This window comes from Pelobates fuscus, chromosome 8 (assembly GCF_036172605.1).
Source record: "Pelobates fuscus isolate aPelFus1 chromosome 8, aPelFus1.pri, whole genome shotgun sequence".
Taxonomy (NCBI): Eukaryota; Metazoa; Chordata; class Amphibia; order Anura; family Pelobatidae; genus Pelobates; species Pelobates fuscus.
This window is the reverse complement of record NC_086324.1, coordinates 76,677,327-76,699,543: the sequence shown is the minus strand read 5'-3', so window position 1 is coordinate 76,699,543 and position 22,217 is coordinate 76,677,327. Positions and strand designations below refer to the sequence as shown.

The 22,217-nt window shown below is 39.7% G+C and overlaps 1 protein-coding gene across 2 annotated transcripts in view; it reads right to left on the bottom strand.

Moving 5' to 3' along the window:
• ADAM23 (ADAM metallopeptidase domain 23) overlaps positions 1-22,217 on the bottom strand; it is a 221,656-nt gene that overhangs the window by 152,408 nt on the left and 47,031 nt on the right. For both annotated transcript variants that reach the window (XM_063430077.1, XM_063430075.1), the window contains exon 3: positions 20,573-20,649. In XM_063430077.1, the coding sequence (XP_063286147.1) occupies positions 20,573-20,649 (77 nt within the window). The remainder of the gene's footprint in view (positions 1-20,572; positions 20,650-22,217) is intronic.

The window sequence follows — 22,217 nt, the reverse complement described above, 5'->3', positions numbered from 1 at the left end:
ACTGACAGACACACAGTCTCAGATACACTGATACACACACACTCACTGATTTGACACAATCCGACAGATACACACAATCACTCACTTACAGACAAACACTGACATACACACACTCACTGACAGATGCACTCACTGACAGACACGCACACACTCACTGACATACACACACACACACAATCACTTAGACACACACTCACAGACATACAAGGGGACACACCCAGCCACATTCACTGGCAGACACACACTCACAGACACACACTGACAAACACACACACACATTCACTGACAGACACACATGCTCACTCACAGACACACACTGACAGACCTACACACACACTCACTCATAGACGCACACCCACATTCACTCACAGACACACACTGACAGGCATACACACATTCACTGACAGACAAACACACACAATCACTCACTCATACACAGACACACGCTCACTCATAGACACACATTGACAGACACATACACACTCACACACTCACTGACAGACAGACAGACACACACACTGACAGACACACACACACACATTTTCCCCCAACACTCAAAGAATATTGTTATTTTATTTTTTTAAATTTAAATCTACCCAGAAGAACACCACAAGGACTTTCATTTGAACTGCAACATCTCATCCCATGCGTTTACAGGCAGAGAATAGTAATTTATGAAGATGTGAAGAAAGTATGTATTATCTGTAAAAACCTTTGGGAAAGCTGGGTGTATTTTTTTTTTTTTTTTTTTTTTTTTTTTTTAATTCTTTATTTTTGTTGCACAGGTGAGTACATTAGCAACGACACACGCCACAACAGCGTATATGCGTATATCAAACAGGTTAAACAGTGGCATTAACAGTAGTGCATTTTTGGTTTATAGATACAGGCTAATTTTATAAGGATGAGTTTCAACTTTAACAGATACGGGCTTATTAGCTCAGTGTTGCAGAATTTAGCTGTCCGCTCTGTATTTAATTGTGCAGGGATTTACGGAATAGTCAGCCTTGTCACGGCAACAGAGCAGGTCCACATATTCAAAAACATTTCAGCAATATCATCGTGTGATAGACAAAAGCACATTTTAGTATACAGCCATATAATTCACAGTTAAGCGTTAGGATGTTTAGAAGCCCTGCATGGTAGTCATAACATTCAACAAAGAGGGTATGTGCAGGGAATGAACGTTGTGCCATTCATGTCAGCAATAAGGTGGTAAGATATCTAGATTGTGTCTGGAGGATGCTGTTGGTGGGTAGATGTTAGATGCACCTGCTGCGACGTAGGTTGATCTATGGTGGAGCGCTGGTGTATCTACCTATTATATGCTGAACTTGGTTGTTTTTTTAAAAAGAAAAATAAAAACAAAAAACAAATATGGAACATGTGTGGTCTGCCGAGGAGAGTATGCGTGTCTCGAACGCTCGGGACTGTCCTGAGAGCCCCAGGCGTTATGTGGGTAGATGTACTGTACTCTCGTGTTCTCCTGAGTGTGTGTGTGTGGGGGGGGGGAGTATGAAGGGTTGTGGAGTGCTTGGTCTGTCGGTTGGGAAAAACACTCATACAGAGCAACAGGCAGGTGAAGGTGCTTTAAGCCTTTCCATCCCCTGGTGACCCTTGGGCTAGCAAGGTGACCTTCATTGGCTATGCACTTGGGAACCCGTCTCAAGAATTAACTAATGAGGGATACAAGCTGGGATGCTGCTGTAGTGTGGTTATTTTAGTATGGTGGGCCCAGCCTAGGTGTGCAATGTGTCGGCAGGAGTTAATTCGTGTCATGTGAGGTGTTGCAGAAGAAGTCCAGAAAAACGGTAATTGTCACCAAAAGCGAGGTTCGGCTGTGAGGCCTGTGGAATGTCCAGGGAGGTTCAGCCGATACCCATCGGATGCTGGATACTGTCCGGGTGGGAACGATGGGTCCTCAGGTTTTGTGAGGTAAGTCTCTGTAAGTGTGTACCTTGGTGGCATGTCAAAGGTTGGGGGGTATGCGTTCCTCCGGCCTGTTTTGCCGCCCGCTTGAGGGTTCTCCCGTCTGGTTTGTAGATGCTGGGTCCTCTTAATATGGTTTGTGTAGTCCCGGTCGGGGTTCCCTCTGCTTGGTGTGGACGCTGGCTGTGTTGTTTCCCGAGTGGTCGGGCTGTTGCTGCCGCCGTGTTAGTCTTCGTGCTTTGCCGCCTATTCGATCGGTCAAGGTGGTCTGTGCCCCTCCGAGGCCTATGCTGGGCCTTAGTGAGCGGGCTGGGTAACTGACGGCGTTTGCTCGCATTTTGCCCCAGGACCTCGGTAGTCTGTTTCGGGCTTCGTTTGCCGTTGGTGGGATTCCATGCTGGTTTTGTGGCAGCCTGTCTCCGGTGCCCGCTCATCTTGGGAGAGGGGTCTGGGGGGACAGTTAGGTCTCGTGTTGTGCCGTCGGGTGGGGACGCCTGTACTGGTGGCCACATTAGCGCCTCTAGCCTTTTCCAGAAAGCTGTGAAGATGCCATTGAGTCGGCGCTCTGTGTCCTCTCTGGCGTTGCACCTGGCTGCGGTGTGTAAGTCCTCCGCCATTTTACAAGCTTCTTTAGTGTCTGCCTGACTTTGTGTTTGCTTCGCTTGAGTGCCCCTAGTCGGGGGGATTATGAGTGGGTGGCCCGGGATAACCCCCACCGGGCCAAAGGGGGGGGAACGAGGGCTCCTATTCGAGTTTCCGACCTTTCTTGGCGGCAGGAGAGCGGCCGTCTCTCCCATGTTCACCATGCTGGTAGGCCTCGCTAGGGTGTCGGGCGCGTACCGGTTGGATCGGTGCTTGCCGGGTATCATTTTGTGCGCCCCAGTGTCTCCTTGCATTGTGTGACCTCGTGTCGCCTTGTTATCAGTTTTTTTCCCGTTTATTTTCCGTTTATCGGTCTTCTTTTGCCGGAGCTATTGAGGCATGCTTCCTCTTAGTTCCGTGGCCAGGCCCCGCCCCCGGTGTATTTTTTACCTGGAGTCCAGTGGGGCTGTTGGGCTGGCTGATGGCCGGGCTGTTGGGGCTGCTGGGCAGGCAGGCATGTGTGTGTGGGAAGAGGACCCTGCTCAAACAAGTAATTCACCGTTAACGGAACACAGTAGTGGTTATGGTGCCAGGAATGTCCTGTAGCTTCTCCAATGTAAGTAGTCAAACCATTTTATAACAGTTTGAAAGCCAGTGGTGCAGGGCTTAGCTCATTGGAGGAGAGCAATTAGCTGATGTTATCAACCAATAAGTTAGCCCTGCACTACATAGCTTAGCTCAGGAGAGCTAAGCACCTGCTTAGGAGCTTCTTTCGATTAATTAGACGTAGTGGAAGTAGGGAGAGGCACCCAGAAGACCCCCAGGCAAAATGTCAAAAAAATTCCAGGGGTTCCTTTAAGAAGATAATGTTACATAGTTACATAGTTACATAGCTGAAAAGAGACTTGCTTCCATCAATTTCAGCCTTCCACACATATGTTTTTGCTGTTGATCCAAAATAAGTAAAAAAAAAAAAAAAAAAAAAAAACAGTATGAAGCTCTTCCAATCTTGAAACAAACTAGGAAATAATTCCTTCTTGACCCCACAATGCCAGTCAGATATCTACTTGGATCAAGCAGCTATTAATTACCCCACTAATTAGAAATTATATCCCTGTATGTTATGTTTTTGCAAGTATTTATCCAATTGCTGTTTAAACATCTGTAATGACTCTGATAAAACCACCTCTTCAGGCAGAGAATTCCACATCCTTATAGTTTTTACTGTAAAAAAAACTTTTTGTTTGCCTTAGATTAAATCTCCTTTCGTCCAGCCTAAATGCGTGACTTTGTGTCCTATGTATAGCCCTGTTTATGAATAGATTTCCAGGTAATGGTTTGTACTGACCCCGCATATATTTTTATAATGTTATTATATCCCCTCTGAGGTGCCGTTGTTCCAAACTAAAGAGATTTAAATTTTTTAACCTTTCTTCATAACTAAATTGTTCCATTACTTTTATCAATTTTGTGGCTCGTCTCAGCACTTTTCAAGTGCCATGATAATGGATTATTTTTTATTTAATGAAGACCAATTTGTGTTAATGGTTATTCTAAAATAGTTTGACTGCATATAATGTGGGCACTCCTGGCAGCATAACCACTTACATCACACTGTACTGCTTGCAGTGTTTGGAGTGTTCCTTTAAAGGGACACCATAGGCACTGTATCTGCTTCATCTCATTAAACTGGTTATACTGTCTGGAGTCCCCTGGTACCATAATTTCTTTCAGCATTCAACAGTTTTTAATGTTTTTATGTTTTAATGCTAAACAAGAGTCCCCGGCAGTCCATCCCCTCGGTGCTGCTTTGGCTAATAAGGAAGTATTAGCCTGAGCAGCAATGGGCAGCTGTGATTGGCTGAGAGTGTCAGCTGACTGCTTTTAGCCTGTCAGAACTCCAACTGACGGTATGAATGGGTATGACAACAAGGAAGTGTGTGATCTCTGCCTTAGCTACACATGCAGAAGGGGCTGGACTGTAGGTGGTATTTTGTGGTATACTGCACGAACATGGTACAACATTGAATGGAGGGACAGTACCAGGGCACTCCAGACACTAAAACCAATTCAAAGTGATGAAATGGTTATTGTGACTACAGTGTCCCTTTAAGTAAATCAACCCATTAGTTTGTAAAGATCATTATGAAAGAACTAGGACATTTATTGGCCTACAACAAAAATATTTCTGTCTTCCGATTGGAGCCAGAAGCTTCTGGCTATCATCTAACTATGTTGATGTCAACAAAAAAAGGTTAATATGATCTGCAGAAAAAGAACACTTTATCTGATTTGCTAGATATCCGTATCTGTTACAGGACAACTCTGGTTTCATGATGAGTCTTTTAAAACAATGGTCTTAAATAACTTACATTATAATTTCAAAATGTGAACACATGAGCAATATATTGTCTGCCTGATAGAGTATTTTGGTTAGTTGGAACTGCAAGTTAAAAAAAATTAATCAGCATTTTATTTTTTATTTTATTAAACACAATGCTAAAGTGTTAAAATATCCCAAGGACATGAAACTACACCACGTGTTACAGAAAATCACAGACATACCGATCTGCATATTTTATACATTTTATCAATGTACTTGTGTACCCTGAAGGACACCACAAGGACTTTCATTAGAACTGCAACATCTCATCCCCTGAGTTTACAGACAGAGAATAATAATTTGTAAAGATGTGAAGAAAGTATGTATTATCTGTAAAAAAAAAAATAACTTATTGTTTGTTCTTTCTATAGATCACAACAACTGAACTTGAAATAACAAAAGTTAACCCCTTAAGGACTGAGCCAAATGTACACGTTGTGAACAAAACAAAACGTAAACAAAACCTGGCATTTGCGCTATATGTCTGTCCAACCGTGATTCACCTCTTTCATATTAAATGCACCCTCCCCCCTAATTATATATCATTTTATTCAGGGGAAACAGGGCTTTCATTTAATATCAAATATTTAGCTATGAAACATAATTTAATATGAAAAAAAATGGGAGAAAATAAGACATTTTGTTATTTTTTTAGTCCTACATGACATTTTAACTGTCAATGTCATAATACTGTTTGCTTTTACTGCAATAAAATACACATATTTGTATTCAGCAAAGTCTCACGTGTAAAACAGTACCCCCTATGTACAGGTTTTATGGTGTTTTGGGAAGTGCCAGGGTCAAATATAGCAAGTTACATTTGAAATTGAAATATGCCAGATTGGTTACGTTGCCTTTGAGACTGTATAGTAGCCCAGGAATTAAATTTACACCCATAATGGCATACCATTTGCAATAGTAGACAACCCAAGGTATTGCAAATGGGGTATGTCCAGTCTTTTTTAGTAGCCATTTGGTCACAAACACTGGCCAAAGTTAACGTTAGTATTTGTTTGTGTGTGAAAAATGCAAAAAACGCCAATTTTGGCCAGTGTTTGTGACTAAGTGGCTACTAAAAAAGACTGGACATACCCCATTTGCAATACCTGGGTTGTCTACTATTGCAAATGGTATGCCATCATAGGGGTAATTTTCATTCTTGGGCTACCATAGGGTCTCAAAGGCAACGTAACCAATCTGGCGAATTTTAATGTAAAAAAATGAAACACAAGCCTTATATTTGGCGCTGTAACTTTTGAAAACACCATAAAACCTGTACATGAGGGGTACTGTTGTACTCGGGAGACTTCGGTGAACACAAATATTTGTGTTTCAAAAAAGTAAAAAGTATCACAGCAATAATATCGTCCGTGTAAGTGCTGTTTGTGCGTGAGAAATGCAAAAAACGTCACTTTTACTGGCGATATCATCATTGTAATACATTTTACTGTTTTGAAACACTAATATTTGTGTTCAGCGAAGTCTCCCGAGTAAAACAGTACCCCCCATGTACAGGTTTTATGGTGTCTTGTAAAGTTATAGGGTTAAATATAGTGCTAGCAAATTAAATATGCCTATACTTTCGGCATGGGTTGTCAGCCAGGTCCCGCTAATTGTAATTAATTAAGATACCTAATTATGTAAAAATATTACATAAATATATATGTAGAATTAATATATGTATGTATATATATATATATATATATATATATATCATTTTTAAAAATATTTTTATTTATATATAGGTATATATATTATTTCATTCTACGTGTATTTTGATATAAATATGTATATATTAATATCACAATACAGTTAGAACGAAATAACACATCTATATATTTTTTATTTATTTATTTTTTATTATTTTTTTTATTTTAGTTTTTAACGTATTTACATATTATTTTTTTATATTATAAATAAATATATATATAAAACAATAATTATATATATATATTTAATCAGTATCAGTCTACGTGTAATTTGATATTAATATATATATATATATATATATATATAATTATATATATTAATAGTAAAATACACCTAGACAGTGTATGTGTGTGTGTATATATGTATATATATATATACTTAGATCATATATATATAATATATATATATATGATCTAGGTATATATATATAGATTTTTTTACACTTATTTTATTTTATTTTATTTCCAGCCAGCAGGGGGACTACCTGTCATTACAGGCAGTCCCCCTGCTGGCAATGCAGCAGCCAGCTAACCCGGCCATGTGATTGTGAGGTCCTCGCAAGGACCTCACTCTCACATGGCCGGGGGGGCTGCAGGAGGATGGATGTGCCGAGGGGGGTCCCCCCAACCGCGATCGCCGGCTTGGGATCGCCGGCGACCGGGTAAGTAAAAAAAAAACGGAGGGCATACTATTACGCCCTGTGGCGTTTAGAGCCGCTTAGAACAGGGCGTAATAGTACGCCCTCCGGTTTTAAGGGGTTAAATATGAGCGCACTGAATGGCCATGATGGCAGCAGAAAGCTTAAAAATTATTTTGTGCAAATATTTCTGTTGCTTGTATTTATCTTTAAAATAAATATCTATCTTAATGCATAGTAGGGTTACTGGGCCATACAAATTAAAGGGACATTTAAGGTACCCAGGCAACTTAATCTCAATGAAGTGGTTCGAATATAGGGCCACTGACATTTTAGCCCTGAAATCTCTTAACATTGCCATTTAGTAGATATGGCAATGTTATCATTGCAGCACTCACTGTGCACAAGCATCTTATCTGTGAGAAGCATTGGATTGGACGAGAAGCCAGGAAGTGGCCCCTCCAGGATGACATTTCACGGGGGGGGGGGGGGAGTGGTCAGCAGCTCCGAATAAGTTTCAACCCTGGAAAAAGTGTAAGTAGTAAGCTTTCTCAACATGCTTTAATTTACTTTTGAAGGGCCCTGCATCTATGTAGTGAGGAGAACCCTATAGTGTTAGGACTGTAAACACTGACAAATAGCGATGTCCTGAACAGTTCACCAGGAACCGTTCGCCGGCGAACATAGCGTGTGTGCGTGGTCGCGAACACGTGCGATGTTCGGTCCGCCCCCTATTCGTCATCATTGAGTAAACTTTGACCCTGTACCTCACAGTCAGCAGACACATTCCAGCCAATCAGCAGCAGACCCTCCCTCCCAGACCCTCCCACCTCCATGACGAATAGGGGCGAACATTGCGCGTGTTCGCCGGCGAATGGTTCCTGGCGAACTGTTTGGGACATCACTACTGACAAATAAAGAAATAAAAACACACTTGTTCAGCAATTGTTTTAGATTGGGAATACATCTCAAAGGCTATTAAGGATAAAATAGCTAATTTGCTGTAGTGGTTATGGTGTTTGGAGTGCTCTTTAAAAACAGGAAGAATTAGTGAATTCAAAATGAATTTAAAAATGAATTCTTCCAGTCAGTTGTGTTTACAGTTGTTCTATTTTCACGTAACATTTTAAATTCCCTTTGAATTCAAATGTAAATTTTGGACAATTCACACTTTAGTGAATACACTTGTTTGGTTTAATTTTACTGTCCTCTACATCGCTCAATGCGGAATACAGGCATGAAATGTTATAATGCATTAAGAGCTACGTTGTTATATAAAAATACTGGCTATCTGTACGTTATATCTAAATGTTAAAATGTTACAGTGTAAGGACAGTGGATACATGAGACGTATCAATGCCTTCTCTAACTTTGAAATTTAGAGTGTAATTGTTTTGATAACTGTCAGATAACAAATCTGCAAAAATTATCAATTGTTACCAGTGTGGACTGTAAGTTACCCTATTGTTATCATTAATAACCATATTTTTTAATATATAGTGCTTCCATTCCATGTTACTACAACTGAGGTAAGACACAACTCGCGGTGAAGGATTTTGAGTGAGGCATTCTTTGGAGACATCTTGGTGGCAAACCCAATCCTGGGGGGATTAGAGGTATTCAGAATTCTGGGGGATTTTGGGCAAACACAATTCTGGGGTGTGTTTGAGGAAGGTACAACTTTAGGGAGGGGATTTTGGACCAAATACATTTTTTTGCATTGACCAAGACATGTTCTCCAATCAATTACCATAGCAACTTAACCAGGCTACATTAAAAGTTTCACTCAGTGCATGCTCACTTCCCCTACGATTGTCTGTGCAAGCTACCCTTAATAGTTTATTTACTAAACAGGAAATTCTAGTGAAATGAAAAATGAATTGCAAAATATAGGCAAAGGTGCTGTTCTTGAAAAATTCTCCATCTTCTCTATAGTCGCGTTTTTAGCCTAGATTTTATAGGTCAAGTTTCAATCCACTAACTTTTTGCTTTTTTTGGTGAAAAATAGTATTTCAATAACTCACCACATTTCATAGGTATTTAAAAAAAATAAACAATATTAATCAAGCTTACAGATCAGCTTTAGTCCTTAAATGCACTTAAATATAGAATAAATACATGTTATTTCCTATAAGAACTATTTTATTTTCCACTTTACAACTAGATGAATCAGATGTTGAGTAAATTTTGCAATTGCATCCAACATGGTGGTAATTTCTACCACTGAACATGTCAACCTGGTGTTTAGCATCTTAGAATTATTAATATGTGAGAAGGTAATACATTGGACATTGAATACCAATCTGAAAATGGAAAGTGGATCTGTGACTTTCAGGGGTCTAAGCATATTTGCAGGGCATTTAAAACTGGCAGATTTGGTGTGGGTCTGGAGGCCTCAGGGTTAGTGGTGCTGCTAAGTTTTACTTACCTCAGACTGTCCCTCGCTGCCGCAGCCATCTTTGTCCTGCTGTTCTCTCCGGCTCCTAGTGCTTCAGTTGCCAAGAGTCACATTAATGCTGTACTCTCATGAAATAGTACAACACTGAGGTCTATGGAGGATCCTGTGACAATGCGGGATTCTCTTCAGAAAGAGCATAAATCCTACAACTGTCATTTGTGGCCTTTTCTCAATGTTTGTCAACCTTAAGTTTTAACATAAGACTAAATAGTCCCTACTTTGACATATGATATATTTAATTGTGTTGCATTTTTTTGATTAGCATTTGAGGAAGAATATATCTTTATAAATACTAAAAAGTGACAGATTCGTAGCCTTGAAAATGCGAGTAATAGCTATCTGATTGCTAAAAGCATTAACACAAATCTATGGGGTTTTATATTTTCATTTATTGATTGATAAATAGAAAATAAACACACACGTCCGATGTTTCTGAAACACATATTTTCTGTACAATTCTTGATAGACATGTCAGGAAATTTATATTGTATTAATGCCACCAAAGCATTTAGTTGACCATTTTAAAGATTTAAAAATGAATCCTTGCATTGCTCAAGCTCAAAGCTTGGATCATTTTTTTAAAAAATAGGTTCCTCTCCAATACTTTCTGATTTATTTTTGTGTGGTTTCATCACATGGTGACGAAGTCCACAATACCTTTTCTAGAGCTGGGGCAATTTATACTAATTTTCTGTTTCTAAATATCCAGTTTTGCTGATTCATTTTAATTCTAACATGCTGAACCAGGAAAGTGAGAGACATAAATGCTGAATAAGCACAGACCTTCCTTTCTGCAACACCAGCATGCAGAAGAGATAAAATTCATTTTTTTCTCATTCTTCATTTGTCTGTTTTCAGAAACCATTTGCTCTCTGCAAGTGCAAAAATGTTCTCTAGAGTATTCTTCTCAACAATGGTTAGGTAACAGGTAAAGTTTAAGTTAAACCACAGCCAGGGTAACATAGAAACATAGAAACATAGAATGTGACGGCAGATAAGAACCATTCGGTCCATCTAGTCTGCCCAGTTTTCTAAATACTTTCATTAGTCCCTGGCCTTATCTTATAGTTATGATAGCCTGATGCCTATCACACGCATGCTTAAACTCCTTTACTGTGTTAACCTCTACAACTTCAGATGGAAGGCTATTCCATGCATCCACTACCCTCTCAGTAAAGTAATACTTCCTGGTATTATTTTTAAACCTTTGCCCCTCTAATTTAAGACTATGTCCTCTTGTTGTGGTAGTTTTTCTTCTTTTAAATATAGTCTCCTCCTTTACTATGTTGATTCCCTTTATGTATTTAAATGTTTCTATCATATCCCCCCTGTCTCGTCTTTCCTCCAAGCTATACATGTTAAGATCCTTTAACCTTTCCTGGTAAGTTTTATCCTGCAATCCATGAACCAGTTTAGTAGCCCTTCTCTGAACTCTCTCTAAGGTATCAATATCCTTCTGAAGATATGGTCTCCAGTACTGTGTACAGTACTCCAAGTGAGGTCTCACCAGTGTTCTGTACAATGGCATGAGCACTTCCCTCTTTCTACTGCTGATGTAGAATTATTAAAAAATCTTTATTGAACTTGTATTGAATTATTGTACTAACTCCATTTTAACCTCACACTGTGACAAACCCTCCATTTTGTCCTCATTACCTGACAGATCCTCCATTTTAATCCATTTCAAACTACATTACATGACAGAGTTTCCCAGCACATTTAATACAATGAACAGAGACTGTATTTTCTATAAAGACATGACTAACCCAGGAATTGCTGAATTTCCTTTAACTTGCAACATAGTATAATTTGAAGGCCATGAGAACACTGTACTAATGAAATGTTCTATTCATAAGAGAACCTTGCACCTGACCACAAGACTGTGTAAAATGACGCTCAAGACCCCCTTTCCACTGAGTAAACCTCATACTAGGGAAGATGGCGCTTGAGCCCTCTGTCCCCACCCGTGTCCAGAACAATACTACCTATTGGTGGGTGGACACTTAGCTAACCACTTAGTTTTTGAGCCAATTAATTATATTGATAGGTGGACACTAACACAGACACTTAACAATTAATCCAATTAATGATGTTTATTTACTGATATCTTGATAATCAATGATGACGCAAAATGCCTCTTAAAAGGGCCTGCGAGCCCGCTCTTGCTTCACTTGCCAATAAATTTCCTCAAAGTTATTTTAACCAGAACTCCGTGTGTCAGTCTGAATTACTTCAGCGTATATACGCAATTTAATTTTCTCTAATTTGGACAGGAACAGATAGACATTTAAACATCTTTGTTTATTTCTAAATTACACTATAACACTGCTAATACCTCTCCCTATACAACCAAGCATTCTGCTAGCATTTCCTGCTGCTCTATTACATTGTCTGCCTACCTTTAAGTCATCAGAAATAATCACCCCTAAATCCCTTTCCTCAGATGTTGAGGTTAGGACTCTATCAAATATTCTGTACTCTGCCCTTGGGTTTTTACGTCCAAGATGCATTATCTTGCACTTATCCACATTAAATGTCAGTTGCCACAACTCTGACCATTTTTCTAGTTTACCTAAATCATTTGCCATTTGGCTTATCCCTCCTGGAACATCAACCCTGTTACATATCTTAGTATCATCCGCAAAAAGACACACCTTACCATCAAGACCTTCTGCAATATCACTAATAAAAATATTAAAGAGAATGGGTCCAAGTACAGATCCCTGAGGTACCACACTGGTGACAAGCCCAAGCTTCGAATATACTCCATTGACTACAACCCTCTGTTGCCTGTCACTCAGCCACTGCCTTGACCATTCAACAATATTGGAATCCAAACTCAAAGATTGTAGTTTATTGATAAGCCTTCCATGTGCAACAGTGTCAAAGGCCTTACTGAAATCTAGGTAAGCAATGTCTACTGCACCACCCTGATCTATAATTTTAGTTACCCAACAAAAAAGTCAATAAGATTAGTTTGGCATGATCTCCCTGAAGTAAACCCATGTTGTCTCTGATCTTGAAATCCATGTGTTTTTAGATGTTCAACAATCCTATCCTTTAACATGGTTTCCATCACTTTCCCCACTACTGAAGTAAGGCTTACTGGCCTATAGTTGCCCGACTCCTCCCTATTACCTTTCTTGTGAATGGGCACAACATTCGCTAACTTCCAATCTTCTGGGACTACTCCTGTTAACAATGATTGGTTAAATAAATCTGTTAATGGTTTTGCTAGTACACCACTGAGCTCTTTTAATAGCTTTGGGTGTATTCCATCAGGTCCCATTGACTTATTTGTCTTTACTTTTGACAGTTGAAATAGAACCTCCTTCTCTGTAAACTCATGTGTAATACATAACTAATTTATACTTTTTCTTAACTGCGGTCCCTTTCCTTCATTGTCATCTGTAAATACCGAACAAAAATATTCATTGAGGCAGTCAGCTAGACCTTTATCCTCATCTACATACCTTCCTTCTTTTGTTTTTAATCTAACTAATCCTTGTTTTACTTTTCTTTTCTCATTTATGTATCTAAAAAAAGTTTTGTCCCCCTTTTTTACTGACTGTGCTATTTTCTCTTCTGTGTGTGATTTGGAAGCTCTTATAACTTGCTTAGCCTCTTTCTGCCTAATCTTATAGGTCATTCTGTCTTCCTCACTCTGTGTTTTTTTTTATAATTACTAAATGCTAACTTTTTGTTTTTTACTATTTTGGCCACATCTGCGGAGTACCACAGTGGTTTCTTGAATTTTTTGCTTTTACTGACAAGCCTAATGCAATTTTCTGTTGCCTTCAGTAGTGCAACTTTTAAATAATCCCATTTCTTTTGGACTCCGTTTAAATTGCTCCAGTCTGATAATGACTCCTTTACACATATTCTAATTTTAGAAAAGTCTGTTTTTCTAAAGTCTAAAACTTTTTTTTTGTGTGGTGTGACTCAGTCACTGTTCTTATATTAAACCACACTGACTGATGATCACTGGATCCTAAACTTTCACCTACAGTAATATCTGATACCAAATCTCCATTTGTTAACACTAAATCTAGTATGGCCTCTTTACGAGTTGGCTCCTCAATGACAAGTTTTAGAGACAATCCCAGTAGGGAGTTTAGAATATGTGTGCTCCTGGCACAAGTAGCTATTTTTGTTTTCCAATTCACATCAGGAAGATTAAAGTCACCCATGATGATAACTTCCCCCTTCATTGTCATTTTAGCTATTTCCTCAACTAGTAGATTATCTAACTCTTCAATTTGTCCTGGGGGCCTATAAATCAAACCTACACGAGTTACTGTGTGATTACCAAATTCTAACGTAACCCAAACGGACTCTATGTTCGCCTCACTAACCTTTATTAGGCTAGATTTCATGCTATCCTTCACATACAGGGCCACCCCTCCCCCTTTCTTGCCTTCCCTGTCTTTTCTATATAAAGAGTACCCTGGTATTGTTATGTCCCAGTCATTTTTCTCATTATACCATGTCTCAGTAACAGCGACTAAATCTACACTATCAGTTGTCATTATTGCCACAAGTTCATGGATCTTATTCCCTAATCTGCGAGCATTTGTAGACATGACTCTAAGCTTATAATTTTTTAACACACTTGCTACAGGCACCTTCTGTCCTTGTTTTGGGGGACAATTGGATTGATATTTTATCACCTTTTTGCCCCCCCCCCTAGTTTAAATACATCCTAGTAAAACCTCTGAATTGCTCACTGAGAACATTTGTTCCCTTTTGAGAAAGATGCAAACCATCTTTTTTGTACAGTTTATTTCCATTCCAAGCAGATCTACCATGAGCAATAAAGCCAAATCCTTGCTCCCGACACCATTCACCAATTCACCAAGCCACAAGTTAAAGTCCCTAATACGCATCAGCCTGTCATTCTGAGTGTTATGCACAGGCAGAACTTCAGAGAATGACAGTGTGGAAGCCTCTCTGCACAACACTACTAGCCTCAATGCCACTCTCAACAACACCACTAGCCTCAGTGCCTCTGTGCACAACACCACTAGCCTCAATGCCTCTCTCAACAACACCACTAGCCTCCGTGCCTCTCTGCACAACACCACTAGGCTCAATGCCTCTCTCCACAGCACCACTAGCCTCAATGCTTCTCTCAACAACACCACTAGCCTCAGTGCCTCTCTGCACAACACCACTAGCCTCCGTGCCTCTCTGCACAACACCACTAGCCTCCGTGCCTCTCTGCACAACACCACTAGCCTCCGTGCCTCTCTGCACAACACCACTAGCCTCAGTGCCTGTCTCCATAACACCATTACACTCTGAAAGTGCAGAAAATGAATTATGTAGAGCAACAGACTGTGCAATATGCCTTTTATCCACAACTCTAAGTCTACCAGATCCTACAGTAATCCATCTGCCATTCCTAGTATGTCTCTGCGGCAGTGGCTTTCCAGCAGTTCCAGCCTGAGTTTGTTTACCAGATAATTTACAAATCTCAGACTTCAAAAATACAATCTCCTGCTGCAAGATAGAAAACTGTCTACAGATTAGACAACAACCAAACCTCCAAAAAGTGGAACGCGAAACAAATGCATAGCAACTATTACATTGAACTAAGTCTGCCATTCCAATTAGGTAAATAATTTAAATGAAAGGAATTTTAACTTTATTTATCCTCCTGAATACCTCAGATTACCTCCAGTTTATCTCCAGAATATCTCCAACCACACACTTAGAAGCAACACTCTCCAGAATATCTCCAACCACACACTTAGAAGCAACACTCTCCAGAATATCTCCAACCACACACTTAGAAGCAACACTCTCCAGAATATCTCCAACCACACACTTAGAAGCAACACTCTCCAGAATATCTCCAACCACATACTTAGTAGCAACACTTAGATGAAGCAACCAAGCTATATTAGCCAAGCTAATGACAACAACTCTTATATACTCCTAAAATCACCTCCCACTAGGAATGTTTAACACCTTGGTAGGCCTCTGCTTATTTGCAACTAATAGCTAATTTAAACAGCAATCAATAGCAAGTAGCTACCTAATCAAATCAAATACCTTATAATTACCAACAGCAAATCACACCTTGTGCAATCAGTAACCTTTTCCTACAGATGAATCTTACCTGTAACAGTAAAAAAGAAAACTCTTAGCACAACTCTTAGACAGTTGAAGCTTCTGTAAAACTCTCCAGAATATCCCCAACCACACACACTTAGAAGCAACACTTAGATGAAGCAACCAAGCTATATTAGCCAAGCTAATGACAACAACTCTTATATACTCCTAAAATCACCTCCCACTAGGAATGTTTAACACCTGGGTAGGCCTCTGCTTATTTGCAAACAATAGCTAATTTAAACAGCAATCAATAGAAAGTAGCTACCTAATCAAATCAAATGCCTTATAATTACCAACAGCAAATCACACCTTGTGCAATCAGTAACCTTTTCCTACAGATGAATCTTACCTGTAACAGTAAAAAAGAAAACTCTTAGCACAACTCTTAGACAGTTGAAGCTTCTGTAAAACTCTCCAGAATATCTCCAACCACACACTTAGAAGCAACACTTAGATGAAGCAACCAATCTATATATAGGGGTAGCCTCCCTAAATCATTTTTTTAACCTGTCATCAGCCCCATCCCCCTCCCCCTAACAAAAAAATTTAAAGAAAAGCTAGCTATTAACAAAAAATGTAAAGAAAAGCTAGCTATAAAAAAGTGTGGGTATGTAACATATTATGTGACCAAGTATGTGAATGTGGCAGAGTAAATGGATATGACGGGTAGGTGAGGTGGGCCATCTGACTGGGTAAGTACATAAATATCACCAATTCAGAGTCAGAGTATTTGGCTGCTTGGCAACGTGTGACGTGTGAATGTAGAAGCATATTTTTGTGGAGTGTTAGTAAGTGCACGTGAATGGTGTTTTTTGTGTGAAGTACTAGTGTGTGAATTTAGTGGTCTGTTTTTGTAGAGATCCAGTGTTTTTGCATGCAGGAGCATATCTGGGTGAATGTGCACGCCTGTAGGTGTCTTTGTCCACTGTTGTTTCCAATTTCCATCTCTCCCATTGTATTTTTCTCCATCACCCTCTATTTATCATTTATCTCATTTATCACATGCGTTCATCTCTCTCTCTCCCCAATTGCGCCCCCTTCTCATAATCCTCCCTTCCTGAAGTTGGCCACCTCTTCCTATTTCCCCCTTACCTCACTTGTTCTCCTGTTCTCTTCCCCAGATTCACTCAACTATTCTCCTCTTTTCTCCCCACATCCATCACTTGTTCCCCTCTAATCTCGTCATTTTTTAAATGTTTTTTCCTTCTTCACTTTGCCCCACTCACTCATTTGTTATAATTTTCTGTCCTCCTCCGCTGGTTCGCTTCTTCTCTGTTTCTCTCTTTTGATTACCCCCCTAGGCATAGTTTAACTCTTTCCCAGCAGTGTTGGGGCTGCAACAGCAGGCAGCCAGAGGTACAAGAGGTCACGCAGGGATTGATGTCTATGTCAACTTCGCACTCTCTTCTGAAATTTGTTTGGCTGCCTGCCAGGTAGATAGTACCTGCTGCTACGAGTGTCAAAAGAACAAAGGAAAGGGTGTTCCCCTTCTCATTCAAACACGATCGTTGAACCATCAATGATTCAGACTGCTGAAAGAGCCATGCCAAAGCCATGGCACGACAATCTTATGGGATATCTGGCCCAAGCAGTGCAGTGAGATATTTTGAATTTTTTATGGAGGGCCTAGGTTGGAGCTCCAGGGCCCAGCCCAGGCCCTTGGTGGCTGCCTTGCGCTTGATGTGTAATCCAGCTCTGACGATTACAGGTTTTATGTACTGTCTCAGGTCAGCCCTCTATACAATTTAGGTAGTTGTTTGTGTGTATGTATATACAAGGTTATACGTAACGTCATATCTACGTTATCTACTGGCATTTACAGCCTCAGCAAATAACTGAATAGTCCTGGCAGAGCGTGTTTTCTCAGACTTTAATGCCAGCCAGTTGTGGTGACCTCATATACATTATCTTCTCTGTGCAATTACCGTATATCATCCAAATCTGTTGCTCAGTCTCATACAATTGTATTACAAATATCCTGGTTTCAAGTTAACATTAATAATGATATCAGATTAAATGTTTTGCCTTGTTGTGGATCATCAGCACAAACAGAGATGTGGGAAAGACTGACCTAAGTGGACATGACTCTATTTTTCCAGTTTACATTACTATGTAACTGTTTAATTTTTTTATTTAATGAAAAAAGTATCTGGAAATGTATGTTATTTGAGGCCTCTTTCTATTGCCGTATATTATTCTCTCCACCTCCCTGTAGATTGAGGAATTACTATAAGAACCGGCTATTCAGGAGGACATCTGCCAAAAGCAGATGTGTTTCTACCTGCTCAGTAAGATGATTTCATTCTCCTTCATGGTCAGCCAGATGGCCTTTTGGTATTCTCAGCATGACTTTAGGTACAATGTTGACGTGGAAGCAGATATATTGGCATAGGGAGATATAATGGAGAAGGTGCTGGATCAGTAATTCAACAATGGGTCCAGGTACATTCCATACATACATTAATAGTAGTATAGGTATATCACCAATGCATAAAGGCTTATTAATCTCAAATACACAAATGCACAAATCTGCATCTCCATAAATTAAAATGCACACAATTAGTGCTGAATAAAAATGGGAAATGTACAAATATATATGAACATGGGTCTATACTCCCAGAATGCAAACAAATGCACATATGACTAAGTATGATACCTGATGAAGGATAGTCAGCCCCCCTATTATAAAACATTGTTACTCCTTAGAACTGCATAATCTATCATTTCTGGGGTATTGTGTCAGGATAGGTGACCCTAACATTCAGACAATAGGTAAACAGTAATCGAACAGGAGGTAATAAAGAAGCAGAGTATACGTATTACCGGATTTTGGCCAGGCGTCATATTATAACCCATATAATCAGAAACTGGGTCAGAAACAGGACTATAGAATCAATATAAAAACACACTCTCAAGTAACAAAAACCACGACAGAGCACATACTACTCAAAGAGGGAAAAATCTATAGGGTAAACAAAATCACTATTGGAAAACATCATCATCACCAGACGCCAAATAATACAATGTGGGTGTGACTGGGAAGGGACAGCAGGAAATGTCCCTTGATTATGATCTAATGAAGTTTTATGAAAAAGGTGTAATGTTTTACAGTGTCCTGTAACTTTATAGTTGCCTGCACAATGTAAGGGGTTGTCATGGATACTTGGCAACCACACGGCCTCTGTGACGTGTGGAGCGCATTAAACTGTCCGATCCAAAGAACCACGCGCAGCATCCTGTAAGGCAGAAGAGGAGCGTACAGAGTTCTCCTCTAATGTAGAGGAACAGAAGATCCCAGAACTTCAAAGCTGCCCTCCCTGAGTTTACAAATGCCACGCATCAACCATAATGTTGCCAATTTTCCACAAACGCTGAATCTGGAGTTCATGTTATATAGTAAAACTGCTGTGAGGAAAATATTGGCTATGAGCAATACTAAGGTAATATGATGAACACTGAGGGAAAAAGATTTGCAGGTCTTAGGGCACAATTTAATATTGTTGGATACGCTTTCCAAATGATTTAATAGATTTGGAAACACTTAAATTATCTAATAGTTTGAAAAAAAATATAAAATTTTTTGATATTTTTTAATATACTGGCATCTTTCTAATGGGTTCAATGAATCACCAAAAATATAAAATCATTCAAAAAGCTTACACAATAATATTACATTGAGTCCTTAGTTAGATAAGGGTTGTTAATATGTTTCAGCTAGTCCTTTGTAGGTAAAATGTATTATTGACATTGGTTCAATAAATACAATTCTGTGTTGCTCTAACAGCACACCCTGGCTTCTGAATGCGTGTTATTTTGAGGACTTCTTGGGAATCGTGCATTACAATTATTATTCTGTCAATTGTTTATGATTGAATTAATCAATCTTGAAGCTGATACCTGAAAACTCTCCAAATTTAACCTGGAGGCTCTGGGTTTGACCTGTCATTAGTAGCTGTCTCTGTCAGGGTAGAAATCTGTAATGTGGTGAGATTGTGCTTAGCTCCATCCACTCCCTGCTCATTACTAGCCATGTACAGCCAGACATATTCCTACTCATTGCTTAGTCCTGTACATATGTGGCTTTCCCCTTCCAGATCTCAGATAGGAAGGAAGCTGGGGGACTATGAGGGAGTGTTGACAAGATGCAGTCAGTAAACAGGGAGGCTGGTGAATCGTGGTAACTTTGAGGATTTATCAAAGCAAAAATATGAGCTGTTTTGGGGAAATGTGCTGAATAAGTAACAATCCCCATAATAGAATGTCTCTCAACATTTAGCACTTTTGCACCAAAAAATGCATTAAATACAAATTTACATCTGTTTTGTCTTGATAAATATCCCCCTTACATGTTTTTTTATGGATTCAGTACATTTAACCCCTTAAGGACACATGACATGTATGACATGTCATGATTCCCTTTTATTCCAGAAGTTTGGTCCTTAAGGGGTTAAAGGTTGTCTTATTGACAAATAATGAGGCACTTGTGCCAGTCAGCATGCACTAACCAGAAGCTGTTCAAACGTCCGATGTAAAACATGGCACTTACCCGAACATGCATTCATTAAAAGGAATGATGCCGCTGAGACCAAATGTTATAATACACACTCCAGTTTGGAGCTGGTTTTGCATGGAGTGCATCAAATTTTATAATGCTTGTTGTATGTCTGTTCAGATCATTGTATTGTGATTGTGTGTGTAAAACATGCTTTTAATTACAATACAGCACTCTGTAGGAAACTATGTATGCACTTACTTGTTCAATGTCAGGTCAAGGATAAATGTGGTCCCAAATGCCTCTATCTGGAAACTTGCCTGGGCAAGATGAACAGCCTGTAAATAAGAAAGTAACATGAAACTCTGTCTTCATTATATCCGCACCTTTATTTTTGATACATCAAGGATTTATATATTATATACCCATAACAGCATGATCTTCAGCAGGTAATAACAAATATCAAGTCATTATATTTTGGTTATTCTCAGTGCAAAATTGAAGGTTGTGTTGTTTTGAGTCTATCAAAATCATTAGAATGGAGCAATTCACTGAAACATTGTTAAAGGAACACATAACAGCAGCCACAGTATGAGGAAGGTTTAACCGAGGGGTAGATGTGTCGGACATAAAACCGTCTAACCCCTGAAGGTAAGATGATTCCGAGACACTCCTGCCACCATAACAACTTCAAAGATTCAGCTTTTACACATAACATCCTATAGTGAATAGCGTTCTAAATCTAATAGGAAGTATGCATTAGCTATAAAGATGTACTTATTATAAACAGTACATGTTTTTCTAGAAGGTGTAAGATAAGCTGTCCAGATGATCTTTAATTCTCAACCTCATTTCAGCATTTCAAACCATTATGACCATTGACTGCCTTCCAAAAGTATCCGCAGCTACTTTAACAAATTCTTCCCAATACAATAACATATTGATGAGGTGCCAGCCATTTCCTGCTTAATGCAACACTTAGAGATTTCCCAGAAATGCCAAATAAATACATATATACCAATATGATTTAAATTAAATTTGATTCTAAAATGCTTTGTCTACATCACAGTGTGATTATTTCTTCCACATCCTAAAAAGCTATTGATAACCAATGCATTATACATACTTGCACTTATCGCTGAGTTCTTTTGTTCCACCCTCATCAGCAGGTGTTAAAAAAACACTCCAAGTACCATAACGACTATAATGTGTACAGTAGTGGTTATGGTGCTAGGAATGCCCTGCTTTCACCCAATGTAAGGCTCTGCCAGGCTTAGCTTAATGAAGAGAACGTCCAGCAGAGATGAGCCTGAGAAGCACCCGGTCCTTCCAGGTAAGAAGTCAAACCATTACTAAACAGTTTGATTACTTATATTACTGTAGTGGTTATGGTCAGTGGCGTACTAAGGGGGGGGGCAGAGGGGGCGGTCCGCCCCGGGTGCCACCAGGGTGGGGGGTGCCATGATCCTGGTCTGGGAGCTGGAGGGGGCTGTGTGAGCTGTGGCCGCACAGTGCCCCATGGTAGTTAGGGTGCCGTGCGGCCAGAACAGCTCACACACACTAAGAGCTGCTTAACTGGCCGCACGGATGGAAAGTGGGGGCGGGGCTAAGCCGAATAGGGGGCGGAGCCAAACCAACAGCGGGGGCGGGGCTTAATACGGCCCTTACCCATTGCTGTTACTGCTGCACATGGAGGTGCAGCAAGAAGACATCCCTGCCTCTCCTAACCTAACAGGCTCCAGGAGGACTCCAGTGAATCCACTCCTCCTCCAGCTCCTGTCTGTAAGTAATAGTGTGTGTGTGACTGTGTCTGTAAAACTGTCTTCCTGTAACTGTGTGTGTGTGTGTCTGCATGCCTGTAACTGTTTGTGTGCGTGTGTGTCTGCATGCCTGTAACTGTGTTTGT